Source organism: Antechinus flavipes, chromosome 1 (genome assembly GCF_016432865.1).
Source record: "Antechinus flavipes isolate AdamAnt ecotype Samford, QLD, Australia chromosome 1, AdamAnt_v2, whole genome shotgun sequence".
Classification (NCBI taxonomy): Eukaryota; Metazoa; Chordata; class Mammalia; order Dasyuromorphia; family Dasyuridae; genus Antechinus; species Antechinus flavipes.
The window spans coordinates 536,360,350-536,385,098 of record NC_067398.1 but is presented as its reverse complement, the minus strand read 5'-3'; the positions used below and the strand labels follow the sequence as shown (position 1 = coordinate 536,385,098).

Here is a 24,749-nt window from a genome sequence, read left to right as displayed (position 1 = left end):
TCCCTAAATGTATATAATCTTGCTCAACCGTGGACCTTGAAAGACAGAATTGAAGAGCAAGTGCATTCTAGGCATGGGGGATTGATTGAATGCCAGAGGTGACCTGGTGTAGTCCAAAGAGAAATATGAAATAAGCCTTGAAAATTAGACTGGAATTGGATTGTGGTGACCTTTAAATATCATGTTAAGGAATTTAGCAATACCTAAATACCTAAAGCAATGGGGAACCACTGATTGCTTTTGAGCAGGAAAATGACATGATTACACTTGTGCCTAGAAAGATTTTTATATAAGGCATTCAATTTTAAATATATATAATTTAATTGTTTGCTAATGGCTTCTGTGAATTATGCATTGGAAAGAATAGGAACCAAAGCAAGTAGACTTAGTGGATTGTTACAATAGGTCAGGGAGTTGATGATAGGAATAAATGAGAAGATAAATTGAGGAATCCTGGCAGAAAGTTGTTGTTGAAGTAGAGTCAGCAGGATGTGATAGATGATTGGATATAGGGTTTAGGGTGAGTCTGAAAGAACTTGTGGTACCCTCAACAGAAAGGTAATGGAGAATATGGAGTAAGAAAGAGGGAAAGATGGAGGAAGAGGAGGGAAATGATGAGTTTAATTTGAACATAACTGAATTTCAGGTGTCTATAACAGGGGAGAGGATAGGATTGGAGTTAAGGGAAAAGATATGGTTAGCTATATAAATTTTAGAATTAATATAAGCAGAAATGCTCATTGGGGCAAATGGTGTCACTGAGATCACCAGGAATAGAGAGAAGACAGAGACTTGGAGAGTGATATCCAGGGTAGGAGATGTTTTTATACCCAAAACTGCAGCACTAGAAAGAGCACCATGACATCAAAGTAATGAATCTACTGCCAAGTTTTTGGTCATATCTATTATTGAATATCACGTCATGGTTATTTGTCATTTAGGTTCCATCAGCAGTCTTTACTGGACCACATTCAAGTGTATGACTACTCTGTGATAAATTGAGTGCATCGTGAATATCCAACCTCAATATTTGCAGTCCCAAGTGTGTTTAAATATTTTACATATTTCACAATGGGGAGGAAATTAGCAACTGTGATAAACAAAAAACATAAACTTAAAAAATATTTAATAAGGTAGATTCACTGTTACCTTTCATTCCAGCATATTCTGGGAGCATCAAACAGATAATCTGGCAATTCCCACAGAATTAGGAAGTCACTTAAGGCCCATTAGCCATTAATTCAATTTGTCATTGGCCTAAAAGTTGACTTGTATATGTTTTCATTCTTCATGGCAAAAGTAAATATTTTCAAAGAAAAATACAGATGATAAGTGCAAAAGGTACTTAAAGCTACTAGATTCATTTCTCCCTGCAAGTGGACCACATAAAATGAACTGTTTAATAGTTTAATAGAACAATTTAAACATTGTTCCAGATCAAATGCAAAATAAGAGGAAAGAAAATTGTCAGTTTGTACTTTTGTATATCTCACGGAACTATGATTCAGAGACAGAAATTTAAGAGTTGTTTAAGATCAGAAATAAATTCACTGCTTAGGACTGAATGTGATGAGGTTTGCTTGTCAGGGAGGCTTGTCATCCGAGATCTAGTAGGATAAGTGGAGGACCCCATCTGCAATGAATTGCTTTTGAAGCTGTTACAAATTAAAGTTACAGAAAACAGCAGAAACATATGAATATATTAAGTGGAAACAAAGCTCAATCTGCTATGGTCATAATGTAGGATCATAGAACAAAGCTAATCAAATCCTCTCATGTTATATCTGGAGAAACTGAAGTGTATAGAGATTAACTTAAGTCATTTACTCAGGGTCACACCTGTAGCAAATAATAAAATTGGAATTTGAACCCTCATTCTATGGTTCCAAATAGAATACTTTCCCCACTCCATCACAATGCTCATTGATAGATCCCACCTCTGGGAGTGGGGCAATAGATACTATTAAAATTTTAGTACAAAATACAGGAAATTCAGTCTCTTCTCATTACAGACTACTCCTATGTGAAACATATCATTGTTGCATACATGGTTTCATATTTAATATTTAAAGGAGAAAATGTCACTGGAATATTTTTCTTGTACTCATTTTTTACCAAACAATTTGGGAAATGGGATCAGAAAATGATATCTGATTAGATCAAAATTTCTCATGGCAAAAGTTTTATTCAGTGAGATTAGGCATCACTCCCCCACCCCCCACCCCCAGCTTCTTTCCTGAAAAAGAAGTGTTTTATATAGTTATTTGATACCTACAAGACATCATATAACTTAAATTTTTTTTAAAATTTTTATTGATGTCTTTTGTAGGTGAATCATTTCCAGATACTTCCCTAACAATATCTCCCCAAATATTCCTTCCTTCTTCTCACAAATGAGTTCTCCCTGGTTTAAAAAAAGAAAAGAAAAAAGAAATAAAACAAAGAACATATCATTTATATCATTTAACTTTGCATGTTAACACATTTTTGCTCTTCCATCTCCAGAAAGGAGTGCTTCTTTATCTTTTTAGTCATTATAATTATTCAGCATATAGTTTTGTATACTATAATTTTGATAGCTATATAATGTCTCATAAATTTCTGCCCCAATAGTAGATTCCAAGAAATTTGGCAGCATGTAGCTTAATGCTAAAACAAAATTAGACATTTAAAAGTAACTGGATAAAAATAATTATAATGAAATATACTAACATACCAAAACTTTTATTATCAAGTTATGTTGGAAATTGTTTTCTAGGTAACTTTAAGATCAGTAAAGGGTTCTAAGTAAAGTTATATTACATATATTTGAAATTTGCCCATATCACTCTTTCTTCCTCCCTCTTTCTACCTCGCATTTCATTTTTTCTTTTGGTCTTTGAACTGACGAAGGAAAACATTCTCTCTCTTCCCATCCCATCTTCCTATCCCCAGGAGCTTAAATTTCTTGAAATTCTTCATTATTTCACACAAGTAAATGAAATGATAGCTGCTGGATTTAAAGCAATCTTTATTTAAAGGTTTTCTTCATTATTGTAAGCCTTAGAGAAATAGCCAAAAACTTTAATAGAAGAAACTATTAGTATTATAATAAATTAGACAGTTTTGTTTGTAAATTTAAAGTGACTACATGAAATAAATTACTATGGACAGTGAAAGGAAATAAATTAAGAAAGGTCATGAGATAGCAAAATCCAACCCCTTTTTACTCTCCAGTGATTCTTTTAAACATCCCAAGATGGGATGGCTGGGAGAGCCTATATTCCTGAGCAAAATTGGTAGAGCCAAAAATGAAACATTTTGGACCAAGCATTGTCAGATCCCTGGACCAGAGGTTGTCTAGTCCATGGTTCCTCCAATACTACTCCTATTTGTTTTGTTTTGTTTTTTTAATCCAATAACTACATATATACATATGTAGTTATACAATTATCTTGCTGCACAAGAAAAATCAAATAAGAAAAAAGAAAAAAAGTGCAAGCAAACAACAACAAAAAGAGTAAAAATGCTATCTCTAGGTGTAGGTAGTTCTCTTCATCACAAGATCATTGGAACTGGTTTGAATCATCTCATTGTTGGAAAGAGTCACATACATCAGAATTGATCATAATATAATCTTATGGTTGCTATATATAAAGATCTCTTAGTTCTGTTCATATCACTTAGCATCAGTTCATGTCAGTCTCTCCAGGCCTCTTTGAAATCATCCTTTTGGTCGTTTCTTATAGAACAACAATATTCCATAACATTCATATACCATAATTTATTCAGCCGTTCTCCAACTGATGGGCATCCACTCAGTTTCCAGTTTTTTTTTGCCACTACAAAAAGGAGCTACTCCAAACACATTGCATATGTGGGTCCCTTTCTGTCCTTTAAGATCTCTGGATACAAGCCCAGTAAAAATACTGCTGAATCAAAGAGTATGCACAGTTTGATAACTCTTTGATTACTCCTACTTGTAACAGTCTTAATATAATCATGATGTCTCTGTGCAAGATTTTCCTTATTGGATAATATATTTTTCTGTTGTAGTTTTTTATTAGTGGTAATGCAAATTAGGTTCGTTTGATATCTAACCAGAGCAAGGTAAGCAACTTCCCCGGGAAGGAAATGGGAGCATGAAGTCACTTGTACATATAAGATAATATGCTTTGATGCTTGTGCTCTAGCTAAAAGACTTTTGAAGCCAAAATGAGCCACTTGGTTCCTGGTACAGAGAAGATAATTTGAGATAACTCCAGAAAACAAATAGTTTTGGTATTTCCTAAGCTTTTGATATCTCCCATAGCTTAGATCTCTCTTTCAAAGCAATTAAGCCAAGTTAAAGAAAATGTGTGAATTTCTGGTCTTAAAGTCTTAAAGACACTTCCTGTGTCTTTGAACCTTACTGAATTTTGATTCTGGGTGTTTTGCCCTAAGGGGAGAAAAATGGCTGAAATGTTTCAATGTTATTCAATTTAACATAACTAAGAATAACACATACATCACTTAGGACTAGTCAGAAAAGAGAAAGATCATCATGAAGTGATGGTGAGGATTTCATCTTTAAGATTATATTCCCCCACTCCTATGAGTTTTGAGTTAATCTATGTTTAAAGCATTCAAATATTTAAAACAATTCCAACAACCTACAGATTTCTCTAGCAGGGGTAACTCAGTCCCATTGGACCATTTGGTTGCAAATCAAAAATGTAGATCCTGACACTTGAGGGAAAATCAACAAGGAAAATGAAGTCTACAGATCAATTATTTTAAAGCCATGTTCTTCTTTATATAAATGCTTACAAATTTTTTCTTTGATAAGGTTCTAGAATTTTTTATAGAAATCAAAATCAAGGTCAATGGCCTATAGATTATGCACTTTACTATATTCACTTTTGGGAAATTAGACCATTTACTTTTCTTCTGTATAAGGACCTCTCCTATTCTTTCAGTACTTAGAGAAATATGAATTTAACAGGGGCAGCTGAGTGATCTCTCACACCTTCCTTCTTATCAAGAGTTTTAACTATCCCACTAGTCATTTTTCGTGCTGTCCTTTCCAGTCCAAAGAGCATTATCTTTGGCCACAGTAAGTTAATGATAGATACACAGCTCAGGACCTGTCAGAGCTTGTGTTCTGCTTCTGTAGCCTTTGAAAGGCCAAGATTACCTCCACATCCCAGCAAGGGGTTGAAGTGGATTTTAGTAGAGTCCAACCTCAAAGTAAACTGAAATATCTATAAGCAGCCAGTCACACTAGCCACCTAATCTGTGGCCCCCATGATAAAACAATGAATATAAAGAAAGAAAAATTCTCAGCACTCTAATCGTGGCTATTCATAGCCCATTCATAATCATTCCCTTTGCTTCTGACTAACTTCCATATCCAATGTCATGCTCCTAGGCTTGGTCTCTGAGAGTTGGTCCCTAATACCTCCTAGAAATATTAATAGGTGATCTTCATCAGCTCCCTAAGATAGGTGCTTAATGTTTATTAACCATCTGAATGATCCAACCTGAAGTGAGTTATGGAGTGTCAACAAAATTTTTTAAGGTCTTCTGAGAACCCAAAAGATATATGCCTCAAGTCAGAGAGTTATAGTTATGAGTTTGTCATAGGTTAATATCTGTAAGAATATGAGAAAACACTTCATAATGACAGGTACATTGACAAAATATGTGTTTTTTGTTCCTTCAGTTCTGTCAAGAAAAGAGCAGAATAAAATCTTGATGGGTCCAAGTAATTTTAATGTTTGCTATTATAGTCACAGGAGGGAAAACCTTGAGGGGGAGTCTGTCTGCCACTTTAACAAACCTATTACCGTGTTTTCCAGATCCTTGGTTACCTACATCATTTTTCATCATCTGTGATAAATATGACAACATTCTTCCCAGAAAGTATAACTGTTAGCTAAGGTCACATTAAATTATTTAAATCAGTCCTGTCTATACAATACTAGGCATTAAATTAAGTACAAAAACTAAATATTAACGAGTCATTCATTGGAGCTGGGTGAGAATCAGTTCCTGCTGGTTATGGGACCATCCAGGCCCAGGTGATACAAGCCAAACCACCAATCTCCCTCCATTTGTTTTCATTATTTAAGTTTGGCAGAGTTGAATCTGAGTTCAGTTAACTTGCTTACTTGGTTCTATCATTTATGAAGCTTTCTTTTTAGAAATCAGCCCCATCACAAAAAGCTCCCATTGTGAAAGGAATAAGGCTGACTTTGCACAATGTGACCAGTCTCGTCTCCAACACCATCCCACGATGTGTGGAGCTAACAATGCCGTGTTCATAGGCTGTGTGCTGATAATGAGTATGTGCTGGGAGCTCTTGGCTAACATTATTATATGGTTAAGTCACTTCTCTTTTCCTGGAGGGTGTGGAATACAGGGAATTATGATTTCATTAAAAAAAGTCAAAAGAACCAACCTGGATAAAAGTTTTAAGTTTTCTCAGGCATTTGAAAAAAACAGGGGACAGAGTTGAGAATAATCATGTTTACTGGAAGGGTGCACAAGGTAAGCATTAGGTTTAGGGAATATTAATAGTGTTATTTGTCCATAGTTTCCATAATTTCCCATGTTAGCTGGGAAAAGAATCAGGAGGTGTTGGCCATTTCATCTTTTGAATCCAGTGTCCAGCTGTGATAACCCTAGTCCGGAAATTACTGAATTCTCCTCCTGCCTGCCGATCCTCTCCAGATTGTTTAAATGCAACTTGCCCCGACAAGCAGGCGATTTATATGATTCATAGGATGGTTCTACTTTTTTTATTTTTCCTGATTTTTTAAACAAAAACTCATAGACACAGTGCGTGTGACATTCAGGGGACCTGTATACAGAGGTTGTCAAGATGTTTCCTTTTTGAACAAGTGAAAATTTCAGAGCTCCTGACAAAGTGACTAACCTCATTTTGGGTTTCCTCACTAAAAGGAAACATGATCTTTAGGTTACCAAAGGACAGTATGGAGTATGTATTCACACCTCCACCATTCCTCCACAGCTCACTGTGGGTAAGATGTGTGATACTGGGCATTCCTGTGTGATACATTCCTAGTTAAAGACTATATGTAGTATGTTCACTGTTTATAAAGAATTCCAAAGTAAGGTGCATTCAGATTGTTTGTAACTATAATCTGTAAAAGTGTTCATATGTCTGCATGGATCACTGAGTAGTAGTAGTTTTGTACTATTTATAAAAGTTTTATTATCAAAAAATTCCAGGGTACCAAAATGATATGCAAAATATTCTATATCATCTCTCATTCTTATTACATTATTTACTCAATTCTTTCACTGTCATATGTATCCTGAATAAAATTTAACCATCATTGCAAATAAGCTGCATACCCCACTGACTTTTTGACTCACTAGAATTTTAATTCCTTTGAGATCATCCAAATAGTATTGCTAGGAAAATATTGGTGTTAAAGAGATGGGGAGTGGATTATTGAAAGCACTATGCATACATAATATTCGCTGCATTCTGACAACATCAATAAAAATACATAATTCATAAATTTCCACTTATGGCTTATGGTGATGGGAAAATAACACTGGGTTCACTGGGGCCATACTAGTAGAGTGCTAGCTCTGATAAGTTTACTAATGACAGAATGCCTACCCATTGACTTAGGTCATCACTAGACATCTGAACATGGGGTTGGGTGGGGATGTTTTATGGAGGAGTGGGACTTGGAGAGGAAGCAATATCACTAATGCAGGCTATCACCTAAGATAAAATAACATGTAAAAGTTATCCTCTCCATAGGGGAGGAAAATATAACAAATTATGGATCCTTGAAGGTATAGGGATTGGAACATATTTTACTTTGGTACATATATGCAAAGCATGTATTTGGTGCTTTTAAAAAGGAGCTATTTTTGTACTTAATCATGACTTAGAGAATCCTGAAAGATAAAAGGAGAATGTAGTGCACGCAAAAATAAATAAATGAATAAATCCAGCAGCAACCACCTACTACTTACTCTTTAAAAAGGAAACAAGGGCATTTATTGTGGTAAGGATCTAACTGGAGGAAGAAACAGACTTCCAATGGAGTGGGGTAAGTGCACAGTTCCATCATCCAAGTCATAATGTTGGGGTATACCAGTTTCCATGGAAATTATATTTTTTGAGGTGAGAGTAATTTCTAGGTGACAGGATCAAGTTTTGTTTTGTATTTACTTCCCTAATGTCTCAAGTACATACAAGTATATATGATTGTGATTGCACAATCATATATATCAGGCATTTGATAAATATCTTATTGGTTTGGATTAGAACAAGTAGCCAAATTCCTTGTACTCATCCCCCTTCCTCCAGCTTCTCCCTTCTCCCAGGCCCCAGATGTGACAGAAAGAGGGAAGCCTTCAGAGAATTACACTTCTTAACTTATTTTAAGTTTTCTCCATTTCTAGAAACCTGGTTCTTCAGGTTCTTGTGCCAAGGGAGATGTCACTCAGAAAATGTGAAAGAGACTGGTTATACAGGTTTCACACCCCTTTTCACTCCAGTGGGAGGGCAAAAACCCTTGCTCGAAGTTAGAAGAGGTGGAATAGTTTAAAACCTTTTTAAAGCACATACATATGAATTCCCCATCATGATCTTTGAGGATTATTTAACAAGATATTTTTGATTCACAAATATTATTAACCATTTTACCTCTACTGGTGTTTTTGTTCCTCCATCTCTTATGGATGAAATCTTGAAGTGGAAAGAAAAAGAGAAAAATACATTTTATTTTAGTGAAAATGTTAAGCAGGGTGTGGCAAGTGGGTGGGTAGACATGATTGGCTTCAAAAACATTTCTTCTCCCTTAACTGTTGACTTTTGGTACGAAAATATAGAAGAAGATCAAAAATGTGGCTTTGGTTTAAAAAAACAACAACAAAAAACCCTACCCTTGGCAGTTGACACTACTGTGAAAAGGTATTTAGGAAATAGGTTTTACGAAACTAAAGGATTATCCCCTTGTTTTTACAATAATTAGAAGAACCTGGCTAATTGAATACTATTATATAAAAGGATATCATGAAAAAGAAATATAATAGATAAAAATTATTTGTGACCCTATTTGGGATTTTGTTGGCCAAGATACTGGAGTGGTTTGTAACTCATTTTACATATAAGGGTTAAGTGACTTGCCCAGGGTTACACAGCTAGTAAGCATTTGAGGAAGTTAGGTCTTCTTAACTCCAGAGCCAACAGTGGACAGAGTTAGAATTTCTGATTCTAATTTACTTTTGTCCTAACCCAAATCTTTTAAAATAAGTAATATATTATGAAGTTAACTTTAAAAAAAAAGTTTTCTCTATCAAAACCCTGCTCTTATTTCTCCATCTCTTGTGGATGAATCTAGAAGTAGAGGGAAAAGAAGAAAGATAGTCTTTATTTTAGTGAAAATGTTAAATAAGATGTGTTAAATGGCATAATTGATGTATAATTTCTTTGTATAAGTTTTAAGTCAGTTTGTTTAAAGAAAAAGGAAGGCCTAGTAAATAGAGTAGGCCTAAGATTCCGGAAGACTAGGGTCTACCTCTGTGACAAGTAACAGTGATTCTGTTTCTCTGGAGAAATCACTTCACTTCAGGAAAGTACCCAGGTACCTTTCTAAGACTAATAGACTGCAGAAGAATTGATCTAGGTTGGTATAATGATGTTTATCCCTGAGAGCTCCATTCAACCACAATCCTAGAGACCAAAAAAAAAAAAAGAAAAAAAAAAAGGTAAGTTATTTCATAAATGGAAACATTCTTTTTTTTTCCCCCCCAACAATTTTTCCACAATGGAAAAAAGAGTGGAAAATGCTGGTTCACTCACTATACTTTGCCATAACTCATGGAGAATGGAAAGAAAATAGGAAGAGAAACACCAGCATCATATGTTGATAAATAATAGGGCCTGTACCATGTATTTCAGCTTCCATGGGTGAATGCCGGATGAGATTAGATACTATCTTATTTCCTTATTTCTTCATCTGGAAAGATACAGATTTTTCCCCCTCTCACTTTAGCATTAGGTTTCAAAGTAGTAGTCATAATACAATGGTTTGTAAACTATGGTCTAAGTCAAATGCAGCTTGTGTGTGTTTTGAATTTTATAAAACAAAGCTTTTTTTTTTTAATAAAACTATAAAAACCATTCTTAGCTCACAATACTGAAAAAAAAAAGTATGTGCTAACCTCTTATATGAGAAGAGAAAGCAGTTTATAATTGATTATTGGATAGAAGAGACAAAAAATACCTGGGTTTGAATGATGTCTTAGGTCTTAAACTAGCTGTGTGACTCTAGAGGAAGACATTTAACCTTGGTTTTCATATTGGACTTGGTGACAAAAAAGACCTAGATTCCAGTGACAGCTCAGCTACTTGATTAGCTTTATGGTTCTAGAACAAACACTTAACCTTGGTTTTCTCATTTATAAAATGGGATACTGACAGGATTATGAGGATCAAATGAGGTCATGTATATAAAGTGTTTTGCAACTTTAAAATATTATGTAGATGTGAGCTATTATCATTATTTGAGATACCTCCATGTCATTTTTTCCAGCACAAAACCACTACACTTATTTGGGAATCTGTGGGGTTCTTTAAAAAAAACCAACCAAACAAACAAACAAAAACTTAGTTCTTTCTGTTTTCCTTTTAATTTGAACATCATACACTAAGTCCAAATGTAGACCATCATTCCCCTCCCCCTAATCTATCAAGGAAAACCTAAAATAGCCCATTTTTCAATGGGCTATTTTTCAATATGTATATTTTAATAATTCTGTATTTTCCTTCCAAAACAAATTTTCCTTTCAAAAAATAATCTTATTGGAGGAAGGGTGGCTATATGTAGACAAATGAGATATTTAATCATTCATCATTCATTCCACAAATATTAAGCTCTTACCACATATAAGCACTCTCCTGCGTGTCAGCATACAAAGATCTGAGTGGCCAACAAGTTATGAAATGGCCCTTTCCTCTTACTTGAGAATAACCTACATATTCTCTTCACCTTGTTCGCAAATCTCAGAATTAGCTGACCCAGCATTCAAGGCCAGTGACAGTGGCAGTCTCTGAGAAGAAGGACAGGATGTTACCTCCTTTTAGGGCTCTATCAATGGCACTCCTTAATATGCCCCAGGACTTGTTTGTGGGCCCTGCCAGGTACCTCCCTCTCTATCTGGAAAGGAAGGATTTTTTTCTGTTGTACAGCAGCTGGTAAGAAGATCGTGAGGGTTCATCTGCATTGGGAGATTGAAAACTCTCCCCCCCTCCCCCGAATGTTCTATCTTTCTGTCTGTCCAGATCTTATTTATTTTTGAAGTCCTATCTTCTTCGCCAACTACCCTAATCTAGAAGGGATGCTTTCATTTCTGTAATAAATATTATCCTTTTGGTTCTTGTATTGTTTACTATCTTATTTCTTAAAAGTTATTTATGTGTTCATTTATTCATTCAAGTTCTTACCTATTTATCCATCCAAATATCTCTCTTTTTGTTTGTCTTTTTGGCAGCGAGGGTCTCTTTATCTCACCCTGACTTGGTGTTAAATTTCATACAAATTCCCATCTATCTGGGGAACTTGCATGTCATGATGCCTGATTCAAACAATCTACCAGACTCAGCAGGATGACAAGCATTCACTACTTTGCTTCCTATGTTTAATTTTATGCACCTATGTATCTTCCAGAAAAAGTATTATAACAGCAGATTAATAATGATTCTTTTTGCGGGGGAGAGAGGGAGCGAATGGGTTCTATATTGGTCTATGTTGAGCTAGTGTTGTTTGGTTGGTTGGTATGGGACTAGAACAGATTTCTAGACTGTATTCAGAATTTCTTTGTCAAATTTGGGGGAAAGGGTGATCTATATTTGGACTTGTATTATATGCTATTTACATTTAAAGGAAAACATGATGAAAATCATGAAATACAAAACACTTGATCGTTATACTTTGAAATTCCTACTACCTCTCCTGCAGAATGCATGTTGGTCTCAGTGTTAGTTTAACTTTACTTTGATTTCCCCCTCTGCTATTTGCTGCATGTTCTCTTAGGCAAGTCACTTCTCTGTAAAACTAGGGGCTAGAAGGAAATGATCACCTAAAGTTTTCTTCCTTTTCTGAGACAAGATCCCACTTCAGTTTGCAGACAATTTTTTTTTTTTAATTTAACCAAATGATGTTGTCTTTATAAGTGTTGAGGTGGGGAGCGTTGTGATTGAAGTAAATGATAAATTGGCCTCAAGTTTTTGTTATGGCCATCCTAAGGAAAATTCAATCTCCAGTCCCACCTCAAGATATCTTTTATATGTATTAAGTATGTTTTAAAAAACTAGGGAGATCATGACCATTGATGAATATTAATAAAAATATATGGTTTCAAAAGTTCTTTAACATTTGGCATTTTGCATCTCCTATTCATTACAAATCATCCTGCAATCTTTAAAGTGTTATATTATTTTCAATTAACAGTTATTTATAATGAATTGGCAGTAATTAGAAAGTTAATTTAGTTCTTCCAGTTACATTTTGACTCCTGATAACATCAGATATAAAATGACTTTTTTATATTTACAATTGGCTTTCTTGATTGATCAATACTTGATATTGGTGTGGGGTATGGTAACTGTTTTTTTAAAAAATTACTTTCCAGGGATCATGATTCAAAATGGAAGAGTTATTGATTAATCACTTAAAAGATTTAGAACTTTAAAATTCTGAGTAGAAAGTACTTCTATGTCCTGCTTTCACAATAAATAACAATGTAGAATCTTTTATAATTAATTCATCATGGATATAATTATGCAAGTTGGTGATTTAAGAAGTTTAAATACTAATAAACTAGAGCTAAAGGCATCTTAGAAACCATTCAATCTACCTTTCCGTAGCCTAGGTCAGGAAACTGGAGCCCAGTTTTGCACAAAGTTAAGGATAGGAATTAATCCATTAACTCCAGTGTCGACATTCTTTCCCCTGTACTCTACTTCCTACTTTCATCAATAAAGCCATTTAAATGTTAGACTTCATAATTTTAAATAACTTGTTAATATTAATGGAGAGAAATTGATTTTAATGATTTTGCAATCTAAATTCTTTACCAAAAAAAAGATGAAGTACAATGAAAACATGGAGTATATAGGGCCAAAGAATTCATCACCCATTGTATGAGGTTATAGATTGTTTGAATATTAAACCTATTCACTATTTGCTTCATGATTATTAATTGAATTGGAAGGTTCTTTCACCCATCTTCACTGTTGGAACACAACATCAAACCTTCTAGGAATGTTAGAGCCTGTTTTGTACTCTTCCATTCTTCTAAAAGTAGAACCATGATTCTTTCTAAAAGTCTTGTTGTAGAACTGTGACTCAAGAGCTTAGAACAGTTCTTCCTCATGTTAATAAAGTCTGAAAAAGTTTCAGAATCTTAGCCTTTCCAAAAGAACCTGACAGGGAACATAAGCAATGAAGTCATTAATGCAGTTTTTCTGAAGATTACACACCTGAGTCTTGAAAGTTTTGTTTTGGCATGTCTGCATGCACGCATGTCCATTATATGGGAACAGAAACAAACGAATGATTAATTCAGTATATTTTTGTTAGAGCTGACTTGGCCATATGGTGTCATTACACTGTGATCCCTCCCTATGTCATGGTTTCAGAAGGATAAACACAAAGGAAAAAGGATGGCATTTGTTTACACATCCAGATGGTGACAAAATGGTAGGTCTTTTAGTTTTGAAAGGACTTAAAAGAATAAGACGCATCTTATTTTTGGCAAAGCACATTAGGTGGTTAGAAATACTTTATAACATCTAGCTGTGTGACCTTGGGCAAGTCACTTAACCCAATTGCCTCAGCTTAAAGAACGAAAAAAGAAATACTTCTTAACAAAGAATCTACCCAAACTTTCTGATATGGCAGAGAAACAGCTTTTGAAGACCTAAGTAGAAATTAAAGTTACAACAGTTTAAAATGTTGGTGTTAAAGAAACCTTGTTGATTTGTCTGGATCCTTTGACTTCTTAGTTTCCAAGATGAGCTGGTTCGCCCCTCTTTACTTAACCTTATGCTCTCCTGTTCTTGGGGTTTACTATACTGATGCTGAACTTGGCAGACAAATATGATTGGCATAGCTTATTGCGAGTCAGAACCCCTGAGCTCAAGAGATTTGCCAGACTCAGCTTCTGACATTACAGGTGTGTGCCATCATACTTGGCAAAAATTAAGCAATATTCCTTGAGTACATAATGTGAGCTGGAGTAAGGGAAATAAAATCCCTTCCTCTACAAATGAATAAACAGATTACTCAATTCTTCCTTTGGTTCCAGAACTGTCCTTATAGGCACGAGTGTGTAAAAAAATGTAACCCAAAAGAAACCCCAATTATCTTAAGATGTTCAAGATCATTTTCTGAGAAACATGAGGATCTTCAATAACTTCATGTAGCTATTTGGCATAGTGGACAGAATTTTGGGTCTGAAATCAGGAAGACCTGAGTTCAGATCCAGTCTTGGACATTTAATGACCCAGGGCTCCTCTGTTTGCCTCCGTTTCCTCAACTATAAATAATAACACTACTTATCTCTCAGAGTTATTATAAGACTAAATGAGATAGTAAACTACAGTGACTAGTAGGTGTAGGTGCTATATAGATACTTATTCTAAATTCTCTTCTAAATTCTACTTCTAAATTTCCCCTCTGGCTCAATTTTTATATCTTTTCTCATTCTTTCCTTCTTCTACATTCTATTTTTTAATGTTCTCTCTCATATTCACTCCATCTCCTATGCCTGGAATTGGGCAATCAACAAACATTAGTTTAGCATTTACCATGTGCCAGGCACAAAAGGGCCTCTTCCTCCTTTCATTTGAGGCCTAAGTCAGGTACCATGTCACCTGTGAGTCTAATCTTCCCCTTTACCTCCATTCCCATTCCCCACCACCTCAATGTATGTTATGCTATTTATCCTAGAATTTTCCATGGACTTAACTTGTACACTGTGTGAGAACATGAGCTGGTTCTTACACCAATCTTTGCATCTTCACTGTCCAAAATAATGCTTTAATTATAGAAGATATCGATAAACGTCTGTTAAATTGAAATAAAATTGAATTACTGGAGAGAAAATGTAGTGAAACAGAAAGTGAGATAGTAATCGAGACAGTGTTATCGTGTCCTAAATTGAATGGTGTAGACTTGGTGTGTTAAGAAAATATGAGAAAGAGATCTGAATGGGTTGAGAGGTATCTTTTTTAGGAAGGTAGGTCTTGAAGGAGAATGTAGCTAACAGGGATTCTAGATTTGGGGAAGAGTGTCAGCAGATGCTAAGAAGCAGGTTTAAGAAGAGGGTGGAGGACAGGGTATGATGACAGCCTGATTAAAACATGGCTTACCTGGAATGGTAAAGATGATGAGAGATCATTTTTTAAAATCACTAATTCAGTGTGTGATTTGATAAGGCACTAGCATTCAAGAATCAAAATTTCTACAAGATGACTGCTTTCTAATTTTCTAATATTATGGGTTTTGTGGACACTAACATTAGAAAGGCACAAGAATTCAGATTTGATACACTTGGCTTTGGTAGAATCATGCCCTAGAAGGTGATATTGTGAAATTGGTGCAGTATATTACTAGGGCAAAGAATTCATCACCCATTGGACAATGTACTGCTGATACAATTTTCAATGCCAAGCTAGTCTGATGTTTCTAGAGCACATATTCTTTGATATAAGAATCATATTCTATTTCTTTCTAGCTTACTAAACACTGCTAGGCTCTTCTGCACCACCAGCAGCACTATCCATCAGAGTAGGGCTTTTGTAGAGATAACAATTTAGGTAGTTTTATAAGTTGTAGGACTTAGACAGTTGGGAGGGAGTTGGCTAGGTAAGAAGAAAGATTAAAGTAGTAAATTTTAAAGTAATGGTTTTTATTAAATTTTGTTATATAAATAAAAGTTTAAAATAATATGCATTAATATGAATGTGATGGATGTAATACATATAAATAGAATAAATTACTAAAATATAAATATTAGATAATGTCTTGATCAGGGCTTTTTTCATTGTTTCAAAAACTCATTCTTCAGCCTCATTCACCACTCTACTCAAATGTCCTCTATGGTAATAAGTTATGAGAGTCTTCTGTTTTCCCATTTGCCAAGGACTGCTTACTTATGTGAGAGATGGTGTAAGATCTTCCATTGTCCAGCTCAAGCCAGCTGGATAACTGCCTTCCAGCTCTTGTTTCCCATAGTGTAATTAAGGTGTTTATCAGCCCAGGGTTTTGGAGAAAGATGGGAGTCCTGTTCTCATGATCAAAGCTACAGAATTCCCTTCATAGCCAGTCCCAATTCTCACATCCAGGAAGAGTTCATTCAAAGAACTGTCACAAGTGCTGGAAAAACTTGTCTGCTCTGGGGAATACTTACAGTTCTTGTTAATAACCTTTTCTTGTCTTCTGTCTATGATTGCCCTGCCAAGAATGGGCTGCCAAGATGTTGTGACTGTAGTCTGGCTTGGATTCTTGTTTGTTTGTATACAACAACTATTCTAAAAGTGGTTTGAAATTCCAAATAGGGAAATCCGGGCTCAAAATCAAATAAGTAATTATATTAATCCCCAGAATCTCACTGTGATGGGTAAAATAGCCTCAAGAGAAAACAAAAAAGACTCAGCCAAACTTTTGCTTTTAATTTTTAGCATAGACACTAAAAGCCTTTAATAACAATTATCACTTGAATTCGAATTTTGAAAATATAAATGGGTCTAGGCTCCTGTTTATAGCCATTTTTTTTTCCCTCCAAGTTAGATCAGTGGAAAATATTCAGGGGTAAAAATATCACAGCTCTTCTATCCATCTATTCATTCATACATTCATTTATTAAGTACCTATGCCAGGTACTGTGGGATACTATATAGTTAGTTGTGTGATCTTGGGCAAATCAATTAACTGCAGCCTATAAGATTACAAGGCAGAAGAAAAGAACAGGGTGACCTAAGGCAATTGTCAGTAGGCTTAATTGGCTGGAAGTAAAGTTGGAAGGACAGATTGAAGAGGTTTTGGATGGCCTTAAATTCTAGGCTAAGGCATTTGTATTTAAGCCTGGAGATTATGGCATGATTATAGCAATACATAAGGGAATATATATAACAAAGAGATTAATAGGAATCAACAAGATTTTAATAGGCTAGAATAGTAGGTTGAATTGGATATGTTCTGCACGATCATCTTTTCCAGATAAACCACATATATTACCTATATTAAAACAACATATTTTTAATTGGCTACATTATTGGGAATATTGTCCATCTTTGAAAGGTTAGGAGAGAGGATCTACTTCAGTAGATTAGTTTTTAATATAATACTTGCTCTGGGTCTCAGTTTTTTCTTCTGTGAAATGAGGAAGTTGAGCTTGTTCATTTGTTTCAGTCACATCTGACTCTTCATGGTCATATTTGGGCTTTTCTTGGCCAATATACCGGAGTGGTTTGCCATTTCCTTCTCCAGCTCATTTAATAGATGAGAGAACTGAGCAAAAAGGGTTAAGTGAGCTGGTCAGGATCACACAACTAGTAGGTCTGTGAAACCACATTTGAATTCTGGTCTTCCTGACTGCAGGTCAGGGGCTCCCATCCAGCTGCCCAAGAAGAGGTTGAGCTGTACAACCACTCAGGTTTTTTTCAGCTCAAACTCAACAATTGTTATACCTATGGTACAGGAAGCCATAGTGTTATCTCTGGAGCTCCTCCTCCTATTTTGAGTCCCTTAGTACTGGTAGGAGGACTTCTCTGTTTAATATTCAGTAATGGTGATCTTCAGGTCTGAGGGACAATGCACATCCCTCTTAATGAGTCATTGGCTTCCTTCCCAAGCTGCCTGAAGGGCTGCTCTCCTTAGTGGAAGTGATTCTGTCTTTGAAGTACTTTCCAAAGCTGTCAACTAATGTTCCATGATTCCCAAAGGAAATAAGAAGTCAAGAGCTCTCACATACTGACAATGTAAGAGTTTAAATTGTTTCTATAGGAGCCTAGTTGCCTGCTTTTCCGAGGAATTCAGCTTGTTTATAGAATCTTATCTGGCTGAATTTTGGCATTCTGTCTGGCAGCAAGTCCTATGAAAAGCAGCTGTTTAAGCAGTGGGTGTGGCTGATGCTCCTAATGCCATTTCAGGAGGTTTATAACTTCTTGTTTAGAGACATTATACTTTTTTGGCTATAGCTAGGCTCTAGAGACAGTCTTAATTTTTTTTTCATAAATAGCTATTTAAAAGAATATACTTAATCATATTCCATGGATAACTTCTGAATTCCTCTCGTGTTTTTTGTCACAATTCCCACTCCTAATCTATTTTTTCAATAAAATGAATCCGTTGTTTTGAGTTTTATAGAAATAGTTGTAAATAAAGTAGGTCAATTTCCTCACAAAGGTCAAATGGCAGGATTCTAGGGTTCTGTACCTACAAGATTTTTTCAGGTATCTACAGATTTGAGGGACTTTCTTTCTCAAGACACCTCATTAAGGTTGAGATTTGGAGGATGAGGCTAAGGAGGAAGGTTCCATATATAAAGAGAAATGTCAGAAAAATTGCCAGCACTTGGGAAGTAGAAGGAAGAAGAAACTGTCAATTAGCCAAACTTCTCAGTTGGAAAACACTTTCACCAACCCAAACAAAGCTGATGCCATTGAGAGAGATCAGCAGAGAACTCCCAAAAGAAGCAAGTATGCAAAGTATTTAACTAAATGTGGGTCTTTCTGGCAGGCTGCTTAGCAGCAACTGAGTAGGGATTTTTTATAATTCCCAAAAATCAGTGCCTTGAAGTTTGTTGAGATGAAGAAAAAGTAAAATACAGCAAATGATAAGTTAGTAATTATAATGTATTTCTTTGTGACTGGAATTGGATTGCTAAGTAAGACAAGATCACAGGGTTTAAAGTTAGAAAAGGCCATAAAGAGCATCTGGTGCAACCTCCTCTTTTACTGAGGGGTCCCAAAGATGAGCAAGATTCAGCTAGTAACAGGATTTAAACCAGCTTGTAATTTCAAATTCATGTCAGATTTCTTTCCCCCAAAACTATTTTTCTGCTCCCAGATTTAATTTTCTAATGGAACAACATTATTTAAAAAAAAAAAAAAAACCATGAAGTTAAAAAGAGGTAATATGTCTTTTATATCTTTTAAAAATCATTTTCCAACTATGTATAAAATTTTAGTATTCTTTTTAAAAATTTTAATCTACAAATCTTCTCTTCCTCTATAGATATGCAGTCACGCCAAACATTTCGTTATTAGTCACATTGTGAAAAAGCAGACAAAATAAAACCTAGGGAAAAGAAAGGTTTTTTTAAAGTATGCTTCAATCTGCATTCAGATAGCATCAATTCCTTCTCTTAAGGTGATTAGCATTGTTGATCATGAGTTCTTTAGAATCATCTTGGATCATTATACTGTTGAGACTAGTTAAGTTATCTAAGTTAATAACTGTACAATAGTGCTACTCTGCTCATTTCACTTTGAAACAGTTTGTCTAAGTCTTTCCAGGTTTGGTTTTGTCTTTTGAAAGCATCTGCTTGTCATTTTTCATATCACAATCATATACCACAACTTGCTTGCCCATTCCTCAATTGATGGGCATCCCACCAATTTTCAAAAAGAATTGCTAGAAATATTTTTTACATATAGGTGCTTCTTTAAAAAAAAAAATCTCTAGGATATAAACCTAGGAATGATATTGTTGGCTAAAGGGGTATGTATGATTTCAAAGCCCTTTGGGCATAATTCGAAATTACTCTCCAGAATGATTGAATCCATTCACAGCTCCACCAGTTGATGTCTCAATATTCCCACATCTCCTCCAACATTTGCTATTTTCCTCTTCTGTCATATTAGCCAATCTGTTAAATGTGAGGTAGTATCAGTTCGTAAGGATTAAGAGTCAAGAGACCCAGTTTCAAATACTTGAACTACTTCTTTTAGTGGATTGTAAAGAAAGCGCTCCATAAACCATCCAGCATTACTGAATCCCCCATAAACCATCCAGCATTACTGAAATAGGGATTATTAGTCTGTGATCTATGTGAATGGAGACCATTACTGATTTTAATTATTTTTTGTTGTTTCAGAAGAAGTAGACTACTGTAACTTTGGGACCAGCACATTAACTAGGAAGAAGAAGGTCCTGGTTACCCTTCGTAACGATAACCTCCGCCGGCGTCCTCACCTCAACATCAGCATGCCCCATGACTTCCGACCAGTGTCTTCTATCATTGATGTGGATATCCTTCCTGAAACCCATAGGAGGGTCCGGCTGTACCGTCATGGGTGTGAAAAGCCGCTTGGGTTTTATATCCGTGATGGGACCAGTGTGCGGGTGACGTCCCAAGGCCTTGAGAAAGTCCCGGGCATCTTCATTTCCCGCATGGTCCCTGGAGGCCTTGCTGAGAGTACAGGGCTGCTGGCTGTGAATGATGAAGTCTTAGAAGTGAATGGGATTGAAGTGGCCGGCAAAACCCTTGACCAGGTCACAGACATGATGATTGCCAACAGCCATAATCTCATTATTACTGTTAAGCCAGCCAACCAAAGGAACAATATTATTCGTAGCAGCCGGATGTCTGGTAGCTCAGGTCAGTCAACAGACAGTACAGCCAGTCACCATAGCTTGCCTTCTTCCCATGCTGAACAGAACTTCCACCCTGATGAAATGGAGAGTGATGAAGAGACCGACATTGTCATTGAAGGAGCTCTGGAGCCCCAGCATGTCTCCAAAACGCCAAGTCTGCCTTCCAGCAGCCTTTCCCGGGTCAATGGCACGACTTTCAGCCACAGGCTACAGAGGGATCTCACACTCAACAACTCCAGTAGAGAAAGCAATGGCAATCTCCACAAACTACTGAGTTCCCTAAAATCAGATCCACGTCATAGTCTGGTCATTCCCAGGGGAGGAATTGAAGAGGATGGGACAGTGATCACCCTTTAGTGGTTCCATTGTGTACTCTTCTGTGTGTGTTTGTGATCTGAAAGTGACTCAGAACAGAGATGACTAGAACCACACACACCCAGGATGAAAGGACCTATATTTTTACAAACCTCACCACATGGAAGGAAAAGAACTGCAAGAAATCTTATTGATTACATGCATAATGGTCACATTACAAAAAAAAAAAAAAAAACACTGGGGGAGAAATAACACAGAAAGTCGCAAACCCCATTTAAAAATAAGTAGGAACTCAATTGTGTGTTTTCTTGTTTGTCTTCAGTTTCCTTTTCCTGTTTTGCACGGTTCTTTCCAAGGGATAGGTTGGAAAATAGAAGTGTTCTGTAATTATAATGACTTTGCAAATGCATATAAATTATATTTATATTAATGCTTAAATGCAAAAACTGGCCATTTGCAAATCAATTATATCACATCCAAATGTAATAAAAGCCTTATTAAGAGTTTTTGAAATATGAAATTGTTTGATTGTTGTATTAAAGAACAATGAATTTCAAAATAAGTACAACCTCTCAAATTAAATAAAAATATAGTTTGCCAACATCATTAATGGCCACTGCACATGGGCAAATCCCCTCTCCTTATTTGCAGATGTTTTACAAGTGAATTTGGTTTGTACATCTATGCATTAACTTTACATACAAGGTTTAAGTATAAGGAATAAGGCTGAATGTTTTTACAGACATATCTGAATCTTTATAAGGTACAGCTATAAGTATATTTAGAAAAAAAAAGAAAGAAAAATGCCATCTTTCCCATTTGTATAAATCAGTATAATTACATTACAATAAATATTATCAAAATAGGCATTTGAAGGTAGGTGATAGTATCATCCATTACTTTAAAAATTCTGAAATCCCCTTTTGAAGGAGGGACTTGATTTTCTTTGCCAACATCTAAAAATAACTAGGCACATAAACCAGGAAGAAGTGTTTTAAAAAAAAAAAAAAAGAAGAAGGAAAGAACCTAGAGAGCCCATAGACTTGATTTTTCCCAATGTCTGAAGGCAATTTCAAAAATATCTGAGCAATGTCAGTGCTTTGGGATAAGTATGTGGCCTCCCAAGGTGACTATTTTGGAGGATAACAGTCATCTGAATATTTAAGTTCTGAAGCAGAGCTGAAGCATAAATATTTGTATGTGTGTGTACACATGTGAATATATGTATGCATAAACACACAAGTTTCTGTCTGTATATGTATGTAGAAATGCCTATGCATATGTACACATGTTAATAAATGTGTGTATACATATACATGAATCAGAATTTACATAGTCAAATAACTGTGTCATAAAGACGTGTTCTTTGAGAAGGGTATGAACTTATCCCACTAATGCTTCCAGTGCTCCATAGCTACAAAAAGTTGTGAAGTAGCCTTCAGAATGTATATAAATATATATATATATATTATATGTGTATGTCATATAAACATGTTTGTCCACATATACATGCATATATGTATAAATATAGCATGATATATACGTATGCCACATCTAGACATATGAACACATATGCTTATGCATACACATGCATGTATTTATACATATATTGTTATATTGTATATATGTCTGTATGTATATATAGAAGCAATGCATATATTCACATATATTTATGTATGAATATATGTATTATTTATATGAAGCCATCTATATATACATATATGATCATGTGCACATTTGTATGCAAACATGTTTATAGGGTACATATGTGTATGCATACATGTTTTTTTTTAATAAGTTTTTGCAAGTCATATAGAACGTACTGCTTTTTAACAAACAAGACCAATGTTACCTTGCAAATCCTAATTCCATAGTTTTTATGGCTATTTCCCCTTTATTCTTCCAGGAATGTGTTTACATATTAACTAATTTTAAAGATTTCCTAATGCTCTAGTTAAATTTTATATGAAATGTATTTTATTGGGGGGCGGGAACACATTCAACATCTATTCTTTGAAAAGTTCATCCCAAATAAATTTTTGTATAAATATGTATGTGTAAAATATTTTTTTTAAACACTGCAACAGATGCAAAAAGCTAAGGCTGCTGAATTCCTGATTCCTTTTAGATCAGCACCACTTACTGGTCAAAGGAAGTACTGTTTTGAGATATATTTCATGTATGGCATATACTATATATTGGAAGGAAAACAATTGACTTAAGGAGTTTTGAATGAATTATGTGAAAAAAAAATCTCTTTTGGAAAATATTTATATCGGACAGAAATTGTGTATTTTGGTAGTTGTGGTTCTCTTCACCTGTGCTAGTTTTTTTTTTTTTTTTTTTTTTTTTTTTATACTGTGGGATGCAAACAGCTTTAATAAGCTTTTCTGATCCACAATATAGAGATCAGAGATGATCCTACTTTTAGGGGTCTAGGGGAAAAGACTCAAGCAAGATGAATATAATACATTGTAATGAAAAATGCAATGGAACTTTTTTTTTTTTAGCTCATCCAGAATGCAAATGTTACTTGAGCAAACTGTTGTTTTCATCATGTGAACCCTAACAATCATGCTGAATATACTGCTCATTATTGACTTGCTTGGTTCATTTAGTAATTTGTTTTCTTGGCCAAAGTCAAGAAGCCTTTTGTATCAGCCTACTTTTGTTGCCCAATTCAGAAAATTGCTATTAAAAAGGAAAAGAAAACTCAGTTGGAAATGTCTTCAATTTTAAGAACAAAGTGTATTTTTCTACCTTCGGCTACTTGTCATTTTCTTTAAAAAAAAAAAAAAAAGAACTTTGTAGTATTGCTTATTAAAGTTTTGGTTTTTGTATGTGGAAGAATCAGTATTTTTTTTCTTTGCCTGTGTATTAAAATTTGTTTATATATTTTTTTCATTGGCAAGCTAATGTATATTATTGATAACATAGTTAAATGCCTAAATGATTAAAATGTTGCTAAATTACTACGTGTTACGGGTAAGAGTAGAGTTACATGCCTAATAATCTCCATTTTGAATGAAGGGAGGCAAAAGAGCCAAAGGGATGAGAAGTATCACAATGTTATGCTAATGACATTTAACTAGGAATCAGTAGCAATGGCTTCCAATGTTATCATCTGGTGATACTTCATGCCTTAGTTTTGTCATTGGTAAAAATCACAGAACTACAGAATATTAGAACTTGAAGACACATAGTGATCTACTCGGTGATCTATAAGCTCAACCCCTTCCAAAGGGACTAGCTGAAGAAGATGGTATTAAGACATCTGTTAACTCTAAAGTTCTGAGTGCATTCAAAAGTTAAGGACAAATAATATCCAGATTTACCCACATCATGTGTGTTAAGGATGCACTCATTTCTTGAGTCAAAAAAATTTATTTTCCACTGGCAGGGAAATCAAAAAACTTTTAAAATGAAGAGGTATTTTATGAATGGGAATGGTATCTTTGAGATCTGATATGACTCTGGGAAAAGGTAATGTAACTTATACAACTCCCCATATTTGCTAACTCCTTCCCTACAACAGGCCCTGATCTCTCCACCCTTAAAAAACTTGCTCAGACAGAGTTGGTTTTGAACTGCAAGACTGATCTTCCTGATTTCAAATCTGGCCTTGGATACTTGCTAGCTGTGTGATCTTCACCCAGTCACTTAATCCTTTTTGCTTCAATTCTTCATTTATAAATGAAGCTAACTCATTTATAAAGTTAGCTGGAGAAAAACATGGCAAACCACTCCAGTATCTGTGTCAAGAAAACCCTAAAATGGGGTCACCGAGAGTTGGACACAACTGAAAAATGCTTACTA

At 35.1% G+C, this 24,749-nt stretch overlaps 1 protein-coding gene across 1 annotated transcript in view; it reads left to right on the top strand.

The window, feature by feature from the left end:
* Positions 1-23,773, top strand: part of PARD6G (par-6 family cell polarity regulator gamma) — a 149,865-nt gene extending 126,092 nt beyond the window's left edge. The window contains exon 3 of the mRNA XM_051970584.1: positions 20,119-23,773. Within this exon, the coding sequence (XP_051826544.1) occupies positions 20,119-20,975 (857 nt within the window). The 3' untranslated portion in view covers positions 20,976-23,773. The remainder of the gene's footprint in view (positions 1-20,118) is intronic.
* Positions 23,774-24,749: the final 976 nt, after the last annotated feature.